The sequence below is a fragment of the Argiope bruennichi genome, chromosome 7, assembly GCF_947563725.1.
Source record: "Argiope bruennichi chromosome 7, qqArgBrue1.1, whole genome shotgun sequence".
Classification (NCBI taxonomy): domain Eukaryota; kingdom Metazoa; phylum Arthropoda; class Arachnida; order Araneae; family Araneidae; genus Argiope; species Argiope bruennichi.
In genome coordinates this window covers 131231425-131245773 of record NC_079157.1, presented here as the reverse complement: position 1 = coordinate 131245773, position 14349 = coordinate 131231425, and the positions used below count along the sequence as shown (strand labels likewise).

The 14349-nt window shown below is 29.9% G+C and overlaps 1 protein-coding gene across 1 annotated transcript; it reads right to left on the bottom strand.

Annotated features, from left to right (window-relative positions):
* Positions 1 to 166: 166 nt before the first annotated feature.
* On the bottom strand, positions 167 to 13314 carry LOC129975578 (uncharacterized). The gene is made up of 4 exons (XM_056088641.1): positions 13241 to 13314; positions 4903 to 5195; positions 2444 to 2561; positions 167 to 289 (listed from the first exon to the last, which is right to left on the bottom strand). Exons 1-4 carry the CDS (start codon positions 13271 to 13273, stop codon positions 167 to 169), a joined length of 567 nt encoding a protein of 188 aa, XP_055944616.1. The 5' UTR covers positions 13274 to 13314.
* Between the last annotated feature and the right edge of the window lie 1035 nt (positions 13315 to 14349).

Below are 14349 nucleotides of genomic sequence, written 5' to 3'. Positions count from 1 at the left end.
TTTTAACTATCAGAATTGTTGTCTCACCGCCGCTTCAAATATGGACAAAATCCAAAATTTATTCCTTCTCCTTCACTGACATAAATGAGAAATACATATATACATTTCGGTTTTTCAAATTTCAGCAAGCTTCCACGAAATAAAAGAGTAGCAAAACTCCATGGAGCTATTTGTCATACCGAGGGATGGAGAAAGTGAAAGGTAAGTCGTCACTTCTGTTAAATAGTAGCTGTTGAGACACTTGTGCGACTTCGATCGAGAAAGTTGAGTGGTATCCATGCTTGGGAATCTGAAACGGAACGAATTCAAACTGAAAGTTTTTAGAAAAGAATAATCCATTTCATAATTCTCGGTATTAAACGCATGTTCAGAAAGAATGGTAAAATTCTACCTCTTTCTAAAAGTTCTACATCTTGTTTAGAGAGTAAAGAAATTATATTTCAATTCATTTGTTGTACTCGATTTTTTTTAGTTAAAAAATATGTTAAAAGTTATAAAAAAAGCACAAAAGATAAAAATATTTGTAAATATGTAAGTCAGAAATTGCATTGAAATTAATCGCCAGAAATGTTTGCTATTTTTAAAATAGATTTTTTTAAATAGCCTTATTTTTCATGATAAGTTAATTTTTTTTTTGATAATTATCGTCTCACTTTTTACAAACTAGCAACAAAAGATTTTTTCGAATTTAGAACAGAACATCTCGATGTTAATAATAATATAATTCTAGAAATTTGATTATATCGTTTTAAAAATAATTCAAAGAAAAACAAAATTTAAAAAAAGAGTAGATCATTAATTTTGGATATTTATTTCTGTAATTAGTGTTGCATGAGAAATATAAAAATTTTAGAAATTATGTTCAGATGTACATTTATCAGCAGAGAGTTTGATTTCTTTTTGAAATTGGCTCCAAAATATAAAAACGAATTTGTATCAAGCTAGCTGCATATAAAAATATATTACTGAATCTCAAAACTGAAATTTAAAAAAATTCTATAAAAATATTTAATAATAACTTTTTATATGGTTTAAAATTAAAAATTCTTTTACAGCCTTGTTCTCGATTTAGATTCTGGACGTGCTGCCTGCCATTAAAGGATTATTTTTTCCTCTTCGATATATCAAAACATATTTGGAAATCAATTTAATTTAGGGAAAGAGATACTTTAAACTAATTAGGTAAAAATCAATTATATTTGTAAAAAGAATTTGATCATAAATTATTAGATCAAGACCCTCCGATCTCTTTTGAGATAAGGAATTGAGACATCTAAGTCTTTGTTTTATCGAGAACCGAGTCAACTTTTCTTTTCAGAGTTATATGATGGTACATCATTGCATCAAATAAGTGCCATAAGTAACAACAACAATTTCCTTCAATAGCCGCACCGATCTGTGCATAATCGGGAATGGAACATTAACCATCAGGGATATAAGAATTCTCAGAATAATTGTGGGGATTTAGGCTGAAGGAATCAGGAATGCATTATCATTGATGGTAGCGCCCACATCCTGCTTCGATTTTCCTTGGATAATTTCCCTTTCGACACCAAATCCTTTGAATGCCCAGCGTACTTCCCAGATATGAACCCACTAGAACATGTATTTGACATTCTGAGGAGAGGGGTTGTCAATCTCTTATCAGCCCCTGAAACAATTCAGCAATTGGAAAAATTCTCTTCTATAAGACTACAATTCAGTATTCTGAGACGACTTTTCGACGATCCTATCTCATGAAGGGGAGAGACGCTGAAGGATGAGCGCATTTCCGGAATTCTCCGTCATTTTTTGACCTTGATTTTCACCCTATTGGATACTTTTTTGTTCATTTTTTTCCCACGTGTATGTGAGTATCGTGTCGTTTCTGACCGAATTATTTTAATTCAGTCTGCGAGTTATCCGAGTTTATTTCATTGTAAAATGAAAACATCCCCACCTTTCATCTTTCCTCTCACCCCTATTTTGACGAATGAAATCCATCCTCACGCATGCGCAAAAGCGCGGAGGGTTTTAGAATTCGTTGTCAAACAATAGGACAGAGTATCACTTTTTGATTCCTTGCTTTATGATGTGCGATGTTGCTTTCGATCAGATAAAATCGTACCCGTTAATCAAACTCGGTTTCATCAGAGAAATCACATTTTTGCTTGTTTGTTTACTTATGCATACAAGAATCGTGCCTTTTTTTTTATGTTTTTTTTGTTTACCAACAAATATCATTTTTAAAAAATGTAATGATTCCTTGTTTATTGCCTGTTTTTCTTTTCCCATGTCGTCCAATATCTATACATCAATCACCAAAACATTGCCTCGTCGGCAATTTATATCCAAAATCATAACATTCCCTGTTTTAAACAATGCAGATTTACGACGCTATATTTGTATAATTAAACAAATGGTCATTTATAACTAGAATTAAATGCATCCATAAGAAACTTACCACTAAGCTAGAGATATTTTCCGGACAGAACTGTGGATGTTTTTCGCAATATTCTCTTGCATTTTTGGGACTTTCACATAAAGAGGGATACATTTTGCAAAATGCGTCAGCCGAAATTCTAAAAAAAGAATATGTTTAGATTAGACACAAAAAATTACTTAAGATTTTTTAATGCATCATATTTTAATTAATTCAAAGTGAAGAATTTATTTTTAACTCAAGTGTTAACTTAAATTTTATAACATAAAGTCCCACAAACGATCTTTTTAACTTAATTCAATTTAATTAATTTTTTGAAGCTGCATTTTTTTTAACTGCATTTTAGAATTTCTTGCCGGTTTTTTTTTTCACATTCTTAACGAATATTTCTATATGAAAAAAAAAAAGAAGAATCTTAAACTTGAATAATTACATCACCATCACCATTTTTATTTAATTGCTTTTAATTTTTATAAATGCTGAATTTGCTTTTCGAAAAAAAGTTTTAAAGGGTTGTTTTTTTTTCTTTGTATTTTCTAATTATATGCTTTTCTTATTATTATTTGTGTTTTATGTTGAAATATTTCACAAAAACGAAATCTCATAAAAGATTCTGTTTTAGAAAAAAAAACGAAAAAAAAAAACACGTTATTTTACACTTTCAAACGTAAGATCTTTTCTCCTTTGAGGTGGAGTACGGGTACGTTACATCCTTTTACCACCGTATTTTTATCTTGGCAATGACAAAATCGCTTCGTCATCATGACATGATTCAATTCGTGTCAGCAATATTCACGCTCTGTCACCTGGACTGTTTATTTTTTAAAAGAAAATCTACTGCTAACTTCTAAAGACAAATCCGACAACAATCTTCTGTAAGTTTAGAAGAATTTTAAATTTTGGTGTGTTTTAACTATAATACGATGTCTTCTGGAATGTATATCTTACAGAAAACGTATTGTAACCTGGTTTAAGAAAAGGTTAACGGGATTCCAAATTCACGGTATAAACTTAGAGGTAAGTTAGAATATAAATATTGACATAATAGAATACAACATTCATACTATAATATAAATATTCACATAGGAAATCCAGCTCACAACCCATTTCATTAGTCATATATACAGGGTGTGTCAGTTTAGCTGAAATAGGATGTTTAATTTCTGCATTAGTGAAGATATTTTTATGGAACTTCCAACAGTGGGACATTTATTTAAAACAGTCATTTATTGTTTAGGAATGGTATTGCCAGAATGGCTGCAAGATAGTCGTAACCGAATGTGGTTACAGCATGATACCGAATTTAAAGCGTCAGCAGTGATGTTCGCAATTACCTGAATGCCACTCTTGGGCCGCGATGGATTAGGCGTGATGGGCCAGTCCCTTGGCCACCTTGATATTTTGATTTATCGAGCATCGATTACCTTTTCTGGGACATTTGAAGAATCTTGTTTATGAGACTTCAGCTGAGGATTTCGCTATTCAAATTTCAATAGCTGATGCACATGTGCATGAAATACCTGACATCATTGGCAGTGTACACCAATCACTTCACCGACGCTGTCAAGCATGTGCCGTTGTTGGTGAACGAAATTTTGAGCAGTTCTTGTAAGCATTTCACTTATCAACGGCGCCATCATAAAACGTTTTGTCTTTCTTTCTGTCTCTTATTTGTGTGATTTGCTCCCATACATTCCTGTATAATGAATGAATATTTCAAAAAATGTACTTGTGTTGAAACTTTTATTAAAATATCTCAATTAGAGTAGAAATTAGAAACAAAACAAGTTGATTCAGTTGCATTGAGATACTCTGTGTTTATGATTACCATGAATTTGTAATAATCCTTTGGAGCCAGTCTTTCCAATTCATTGGACAATGACTGACTGAATTTTTAATGTAAATAACTAACGCTACTCTGCTCTTGCCGGCTTCCTGGCCTAGGGGTAGCGCGTCTTCCTGTGATCTGGGCGTCCCAGGGTTGAGTCCGGGTTCGGGGATGGGTGTTCTCTACCCTGTGTTCTATCTATGAGGCGTGTGAAAAAGGCCCCCGTAACAAAAGATTGTGCAAGTGTGAGTGTCATCTTCTTATGAGCTAAAGTCAGACTTCTGCCGTCGGGTGTTCCTAGGTCCTTACCCTCAGAAGCTGCAGCACCCCTCTTTCCCCGGTCCCTTGGACGTGATTTGAATTGCAGTTCAGTCCAAGAGGAGATAAGAAACAACAACTCAGTTCGTCGTTTCGCGATTGGAATGGAATTCTGTTGCTTTATTAAAATTTTTATATGAGATGTGAATGCCTCAATCCTACATTTTGTATGAACATTGACTCTACTGGTTAGCAAATAGAAGGCAGATATGTGATAGAAATTATTTTAGGATTTCTTTATTTCATTCAAAATATTCTGGTTTCCTGACAAGGAAGAAGAACAGAAACTACTCTTCTTTTGCAAATTAATTAAAAACCTTGATTAAAATCTCACCTGTTTCTGTAGCACAGGGTGGCAGCTGGTAACTTTATCTTAGGTGAGGATACCACACGGATGTTAATGTTCGTCGGGTAGGTGTAGAAATGCTTGTAGAACTCAGCTGCTTGTATGAGAAGATAGGCTAAGCAGGTCATGAAGATGACGCATTTGAAAGCTCTCCAAGCAATTTGACATTTGGAAATACTTTTGTCTTTTTTTGGATCTTCAAGGGCAATTTCTACTGAAGTCCATATCTTTCTCGTGAAGCTACGATGCTTCTCATTTCTTGTAGCAGCATGACAAAAATGCTAAAAAAATTTTGAATTGAATTTTTGTACATTTAAAGCCATAAATTCGAAAGTAATAGATTTATAACTGCTTCAGAAATTTTTATCATTTGTAAAATAAGTGGTTCGGAGCGAAATGAGATGACACAATAAAAAAGTTGAAAAAATTCCTTATCAAAATCAAGATTCTTTCTTTTGATAGTGTCAAAAATAATCTTTATTTATTGAAAGATCAATGATACAATAAAAGCGTATAAAAGTTTTTAAAAATATACTTTTGTTACAGCATTTAAGTATCTCAAATATTTGTAATTTATCCATTTTCTTCACTTTAGTATTTTTATACTTATATGATTTTTTATACTAATTCATTAAAATAAATATTGAAAAAAAAGGATTCTTTTTTTATAAATTCTCTAAAAAGCAATTAAATTGACATAAAAATAAAATTTAATTACAATTATAGATATCCTAATAATTAAATTCTGCAAATATTTAAGTAAATTGTCATTACGAATACATAGATATACACAATTTCAAACTTCTAGCAAAAGTCAAGAGAGAAATAGTTACAAAATTCCATCTTTCCAGCATGAAATAAGTTGAAAAGAAGTATAATGTTTGATGTCTTTGATTATTAGACATTTACATTTTGGAATAAAAATTGACAATATACAGATTCCACAACTGCAATTCCATACACATTTACACAATTTGGGAGTTCTTAACCTGAAATAATAAGTAAATTTTGTAGTCAATTATGTTATTATCGCTTCAGAATAAAGTACAACATGAGAAAATTTTATTATTTTTCTTCTTTTTATTTGAATCAGATATTGACAGTAGCTGACATTCTGAATTCAGAAGTTCTGAGGATCAATAAAATAATTCTGCAAATTTCATTATTCTAAAATTTTCCGTCGTACAAAGCAATAACGTATTCTATCTTCTTCTTCATGAACACAGCTTCATGAGCACCCTTGGTTGCCTCAACCACACGCGCTTCCCAGCGTCTTCTATGCCCCGCAACTCCCTTCCAGTTCTTTATTCTCAGAACACTCAGGTCTCTCTCCATATCATCCAGCCATCTATTTGGAGGTCTTCCTCTGCCCCGGCATCCCATAGGATTTTTAAAAGTGGATATGTGAGGGCGCTGTTTTCAGGACATCTCCAGATATGGCCGAGCCATCTTGACCTATTGCTCCGGATCACCAGTGTTATCTGTGTTTGCCTACAGAGTCTGTATAGTTAAAAATTGAATCTAATTCTCTCCAACATCCTCTCTCTAGTACTGGGCTTAAGATAGTTCTAAGGATCTTTTTCTCGAACGTGTTCAGAGAACGCTGAGCGTCCAAGTGTCACTTGCATAGAGCAGAACAGGCATAATAAGAGTTATAAATTCTTAGTATAGTTTTTCAACTGATTAAGTTGGATCTTAGTTGTTTTTTCAGTCGAAAAAAACATTTATAAGCCATTTTCATTCTGTTATCAATTTCTGCTCTGAGTTTATTATTGTCATTAATCATTATGTCAAGGTATTTGAAATGATCGTGTTAGCCCAATCAAAACATATTTTGAAAGGGAAAAAAAAGCTGAATTATTCTCTGTTGATAAATCACTAATTTTTTCCAAAAATTCCCCCAAATATTCTTGGAGCTTTCTCCCCATCCCTCCTCAAATATTCAAAATACCAAGCAACTATTATTTCTGTGATCAATGATCTGATGAGGTTCATTTTGTTGAGGTTAATGAGTTTTTAAAATATAGCAGACATTCTCATATTTGTTTTAAAAAATTTATTATTCACATATCTGTTTAATTTTTTGTTTATATTTTTAAATTTAAAAATTGGAACGGAGGCTGTCCCAACTTCCTTCAAAAGATTAAATACGAAATACCCTATGCGAATTCTTCTCATTTGTGCATTCAACAGAGGATTTCGTTTTCATTCTTTTCTTCGAATCAGACATCGCCGACAGGTGGCAATCTGATTTCAGAAATTGTGAATTAATGGAAGTTTCCAATTTTACATCATATACAAGGGTTTCTGCTTCAATCTGCAAGCCTGATGATATTTTAAATCATGAAGTTTCGTGTAAATTGTCCAAAAAATAAAAGAATAGCCACATATTCTGGCACGATTTCATTAATCGGCCTGCATCAGCTAATAATCTTTTAGTACGGGTTTCAAAATGGTATATTTTGTGTATGCAATCATTGCTAGTGTTTAACAATTGATTCTAAAACCCTCCGCGCTTTCACGCATGCGTTAGGATGGGTTTAATTCGTCAAAATAGGGCTGAGAGGAAAGATGAAAGGAGGGGATGTTTACATTTAACAAAAGAATAAACTCAGCTTACTCGCAGACTTGAATTAAAATAATAAGATCAGAAACGACATTCACATACACGTGAAAAAAAATTGAAAAAAAAAAAGGTATCTAATAGGCGAAAATCAAAGGTCAAACAATGACAAAGAATTTTGGAAATGCGCTCATTCTTCCTTTTCTCTCCCCTTAATGATATAGAATCGTCGAAAAGTGGGCGTCATAGAATACTGGTACGATCAATATACGATTTCTTGCAGATATTAGCAAAATATGAATTACAGCACTGGCAATATTACTAAGCACTTTCAAACTAAAAATAGAATTAATCTCAGTTTAAAGCTTTTTTTAAATCTTTGCAAAGACCCCTCCGACTGGGAAAGGTTTGAAATATTTGGAAGCCTTTTTAAAAGTTTGCCTTGAAACTATTGAGGATTGTCGGTCTTAGCTGCTCTTTTCAGCGATAAATACTGAAACTGAAAATGTGACATTTAATGTGTGTTGTTAAATCATATTGTCAAAAAGGTATACCTTTAGAACATACACGATTTCAGCGTTAATGTGCTTTAAAACATATTATTTATCTAGTTTCACATAAATTCAATTATTCAACCTAGTTGTATTCGGTTGTCAGTAGGGTTGTACTGATTTTCGATTCGAAAAAATTCGATATTTTAAAAAAAAAATAGATTTTTCGATATCATTATCAGCTCATGTTAAAATGTATTTTTTTTAACTTACAGCTTTTATGCAATTAAGAAATTACTGTCTAATTAAAACAATTAAGCGAGATATTAATTATTTTTTCATTAAAAATATATTAATTTAAATTTGAAATTCAGATCAAGTATGTTTAATTCGAACATTGTCATCATTTCCCAAGCACTTTTTTGTTTAATTCTTATAAATATTTCGAAAATGTACTTATGTATATACACTGTAAAGCTAAAAATTAAATTTTTTTTCTAAATTGAATTTTAAACGAGTCATGTCTCTTTTTAATTTTTCATCTAATGTTTTTTAAAGGTCCGATTTTAATTTACTATAATAATTTTTTAAAACATTTTTACTGTCAAATTTGGCATTTTTTTTTCTTTGTATTGTTGTTCTAGACAGCCAAGGGACAGAGGTTGCTATTTAATCAATAAATATTCTTATTAAATAAACAGAATTAAAATAAAACTTGCTTTAGTAAAGAACACAAATATTATATCTTACTGTAAAAGAATGTACTATTGACAACTAAATGTAGCCGAGATATGTAGAGTGATTCTTCCAAGAGAAAAAAATGAGTGTAGCAGGAAACTTTCAAATTCTATGTTACAGATATATATAAATATAAATGGAGCAGCGCGAAATTTAAATTTTCAGTTTCTTTTTGATGTTAAAAATTTAGTATAAATATGAAACTATATTTGATCTCAAACAATCTGGTGTAAAAAGGCAACAGCATTTGAAGTCTTTCAGATCTCCTCACAGTAAATACATTTAAGGGAGATTAGTATCAGCGTTTTTAATGCGAGTCAAACTTACAATGCGAAAGCTTAATAATCTGCATTAAAATGCTTTCTACACATATAACATATATTATGCACTTGTCATAACATGGAATTTTTGCATAAAGGGTTACAGCACATGCGAAATGAAACTTTGTATGAATACCCTTTTCTGAATGAGATTCTCTTCCATTCCGCCTTGGACAATGGAAAAGAAATCAATCAGAATGGACAATGGAGAAGAAATCAATGCCTCCTAAAATGATGACCATTAGGACTCTTAGAAATTCCTCCTTTCGAAACTAAATTGATTGCATAATATATGCTCGATAGGTCTTGATCAAACTTCCAATACTTATTAAATTTCGATGCATACCGAATTTTCAATACTTATCGAATTTCGATAATAGATATTACATTGTTATAATGATATATATTTTGGTGATGATTCGATAATTACTGAATTAGATTTTGATAATGATCGAATTTTCGTGACTATTGAAAATCAGTCGTGTAATATTTTAGGACTGAATTTGAATATTAATATACTATTTTGTATATTAATAGAAAGTGTATTGGTGTTTTTTCAACTTTTCAATCCAAGGTTTTTCTATAGTATGTGCTTCTATATTTTCAAAATTCATAATTTTTCTTGTTTTATAGCTTTAAAAAATGATGTTTTCAAATTTCAGAATATATTCTTTTATTATAATATCTTATTTTTATTTAAGTTAAAGATTAATTTTAATGTATAAATTTATTTCTCCGATTTATTTCACTCTATATGATTGGATTATATATTGCGGTTTTTATTTTATTTTATTTTCAATTTTTCACGCAGTTAAAAGAACTTTATTTTCTTTCCCTTTTATATTCATGTTCTTTTCAAATATACTGTATTTTGAATTGATTTTAAAATTCTCGCATTCAATTGACTATAAATTCATACAAGAAAGTTTGTGTAAAATTATTATTTTTCTTTTTTAAGTATATTTAAATGGTAATTTTTCAATCTTTTACCTGTTTTTTTTATATAATCTTTTTTTTTTCCCCATTTTTCCACCTTCATTTTAATTTTTGATATTTTATTTTTTATTTTATTTCGAATTTCATAATACGCCAAAGTTTTGACAGAATAATTAGAAATAATAGATGAATTAGCTAGAATTTTAATATTCAGAAACATATCGTTGTACTTGAATTTTGATTATTTTTTCATTGAGTTTATATTAATGGTAATATACAAAGGCATATTTTTCTTTTATTTGATCATGTTCAAGTACTTTTCTAGTTATTTTAATGTATTACATCATTCGTCCATAAATTTTTCTCGATAATATTTGTTATTAATGTTTTTCATTCATTTCGGAATTATTACTTTGTATCTCTTTTTGAATTTTGAAATAGTAAATTGAGCGATAAATATTTATCTATCTAATATGCATATTATTAAAATTCTAGTACATATTTAAATTAAATCTGCCAATAATACTATTAACAATAAAAATTTATGCTTCAAAATTAATTTTAAGTTACAAAATTAGTTTTTCCAAGACATCAAATTTCGAAATCGGGTTTCATTTCTTGTTAAAGGTATTTTTATGTCGTTTTTCTTTTCCTTTTTATGAAGAATGAAAGAAAGTTCTTTTTCGAAAGCAGAAAAAAGGTAAAATTTTAAAAATTATTTAATTATTGAAAAACCCAATATGATAAATTGTAACATGCAGACTTTGCTTTTTCATTGACACACTTTATTAAAGGGGTTTTAACGCAATTATTTTCTAACTATTTTTAATGAAAAGAATGCGAATATTTTTATTAAATAAAATGAAACTTTCTTTCATTTGGAGTCATTCTAATCAGTCAGTAGGTTAAGAGATGCTATTTATAATAGCTATAAATAAATAATGTCAAGATACATCGAAAAAAATATTGATATGTGCTGGACGATATATCGCGATGATAAAGTTCGGTAATCGCCCAACCCTAATTGTCAGTACAATTATATTTTCTCCTCTTCTAAAAATGGTTTTAATTTTGCAGGATACCTATTATGAAAGCCAGTTTCATATAAAAAAATTAAACTATGATACGAGAAGGGATGATTTCGTCTATTTCAAAATATTTTCGCGATGAATGAAATGGAAAGAATTTCTCTGAATAAAATACTTACACACTCGCCTTTGGTGGTCCAAAAGGAGTCGGAGGCTGAAACTGAGAAAACCATTTTGAAAAAGTATATTTTTCAGGCTGAGAGATTCATGACATAAATTATTTTTGAAGATATACCGTGGAATGAAGAAATACCATGAAATAAAAATTAATATGGTATAGGATTTTCATTCTTCAATATTTTTATATTCTGTATATGTAGTATATGCTATATTCTAAGTAGATGTAGGCTTTCTTTCAGCAAGGTGGTGAAATCGTTCGGAAAAGGAATCGTAAATTGCTTCAGTTGTAATAATTTCCTTTTATTTGTACTGTAGCTTCATCAAAGTGTTGCGTGTGGCTGCCAGCAAACTTTAAGTCATCTTGTTCAGACAAATTGAGGAGAGAGGTGAGCAATATTCACTGTTTCATGCGACTGCATTAAAATGTTCGACTTTGCTAAGGAGTTTTCAATGAATAAAGTGTTAAAATATTAAAGGAACGACGCAAGACACACAACCGGATAGCATATCAGAAATCTCGGACTTTCCCCTTTTACACGAGATTTATTCAACAACAAAAAGATCCGCTTCATTGTGAACAAAAAGAACTGTCGCTGTCCGTGTTTCAAATTCTTTCTTTATAGGGATTTTAATGGGGAAATTTTCTGTTTATAATTCATGGATTGCAAAATTAATTTCAGAGTATTTTCTGCATACAATAGAGTAGTAAATAATAAATGTATACATTTTCAACAAAAGAAATACGGCTTCAATTTTCGGCACAAAGTCTTCAATTTGTCTGCTGGAAATAATTTATAAAATGGATAAACGCACCATTCGTTCATTCAAATTCTATTCTCATTCAATTACTTTTTATTTATTTATTAAACCTGAATGCATGATAATTCTACGATATAATAAGAGTTTTGTCGGCGTGTGATAGCTATTGAAAATAGCTGCATTATAAAAGCTCTGTTCAATAATTATATTTTCATTATCAACTGAAATTGATCTCTCTTTGATGCCAGTAAATGTTTTTTGAAAGTAATTAAAAAGATGAACAGAAATTTCAAAAGCATACAGACGACATTTACATATAAGTTAATTTATAATATCAATTAAAGAACCAATTCAAAAGTTTTGAATAAATTGATTGTAAACTTCTGCTTTAAAACATGACGATAACTATTCAAAAGCAATTTTTAGCAGGATATGCAAATCAAATAATGAGTATCAAGCTTAGTTATATGAATAATTATAAGAATTGATTGAAGAAAATAAGAAACTATATATATGTGTATATAAACCGAAATTATTATAAAGAAAAAAATGTAAAATTGTTTTAATGGATAGTAATCACAGGATAACTTACATAATAATCTATTTTTTGTCTTGAAGTGGAACGTAAATTTAATTAACTAAATTAAGCGCAGTGATTATATGCATATAACAATCTTCATGATACTTCGATACGGAATATAAATATAAGTAAGCTAAAGCTAGACAACGATAATATACAATGCAACGTACAGCGGAACGAATGTACGAATGCATTGTGCGTAGTTTGTTTGTGGGAATGCACATTTTGATAAAGTTGCATTTTTATTTTACTCCTTAAAATTGACTCTAGGAAAAGAAATTTTGTATTTGAAATGAATTTTACAATTTTGATTACTAGATATTAAAGGCATGAAAGAAAAGACAATAAGTTCCAAATCTATTCAGTGTCAAAAATTTAAAATTTAAAAATTAATTTAAAAGAAAAAAAATCCAACTGAAGTAGAAAACTAAAAACAAAATCAACCAAAGTTTTTGGAAGTGTTGCGCGGTTCAAAACTGTTTTGCAGCTTGTTCTTGAACGCTTAAAAGTTCTGATATCTGCTCTACGTTATAAAATACTTATAATTTTACGATGGCATGCAATAGCGTTAATTATTTCTTGAATAAGTAAAAGTTACTTGTACTTCCTTGAAGTTGAAAATTAAGTTACCTTGGTGAACTGACTCTTTAAGAATTGATTTAATGAAATATTAAATGGATTATATTCTACGTTGAGAATAATAAAGAGCATCTCAACATGTATAAACTTACTGGATTCTCATTCAAGTTGTCGTTGTTGCTCATTTCAGTTTCTCTTTGATATCTTCACTGCACACACAAAAAATGACAAAATGGTAAATGAAGATCGATCAGTTTAACCGCTTTAAATAGTCAGGACAATCTCCTAATATTTAGAGCAAATGAATTGCTAAACAAGCGCCTATTAATTAATTAATTTGTTTTTTAGTTTTTCTCGATAAGTTTCATAATTTATCATGAAAAGTATTGCCAAGGTCAAATAGGGTTAATTGGGAACACTATTATTTGTTTTAAGGGAAATTTAAATATTGTGTTAGTTTTTCCATTAGAATGTTTTCGAAATCGCCATCGTATACTATGCATTATTTAGAATTATGAATGTTCTATGAGCTATTTGGCTTTTATTTTCGGTTCATTTCTATGGCACAGCTATTGAACAGTTATTTTTTTTTTTATGCATTTTTACTTTTCTTCTATCATTAGTTTAAGGGAGAAATGGCTGTTCTGAATATTTAATCAAATTTTAGATGAATATTGCTATACGCTTAAGCTTCAGTACATCTAAAATCAAATATTTAGAGAGATATATATCCATAGAATGGTAAGCAGTCTACAATAAATCATGAAAACAAACACAGTTTTTAAAATTACTTTGAAATATCAGTTGACATTCAGGTTTCGAATTCATTAACCTTTCCCATACGTAAGAAGGGAAAGGCGTATCAATCGTTATGGACAGTTGTGGACATATTAGAATTACAATAGTAAAATTTTTCATTCCCTTTTCGTTTCTAATTTCTGCCAGTCTCTAAACTTCCAAAACGTAATATTTTGATCGTCATTTAATTCTTCTACTTAGTATATCATTCCATTACTGTTGAAGGGATTCTTGTATTGTGTTTTGGAAAGATTCTTCATTAATTTATTTATTAATTTTAATTCTTTTTTAATCAATTTTTTAAAAGAAATATTTTAAGCCTATTTTTTAAAAATTTATTTCCACAAACTAAAAATAAAGTTTATCCTGCATCATGAGCACATTATGGCGTGTACATGGGAAAAATTAGCTGTCATCAATGTGTTGTCATCTCCCTGATAGTAACTCAAGCTAAAAGATTAAG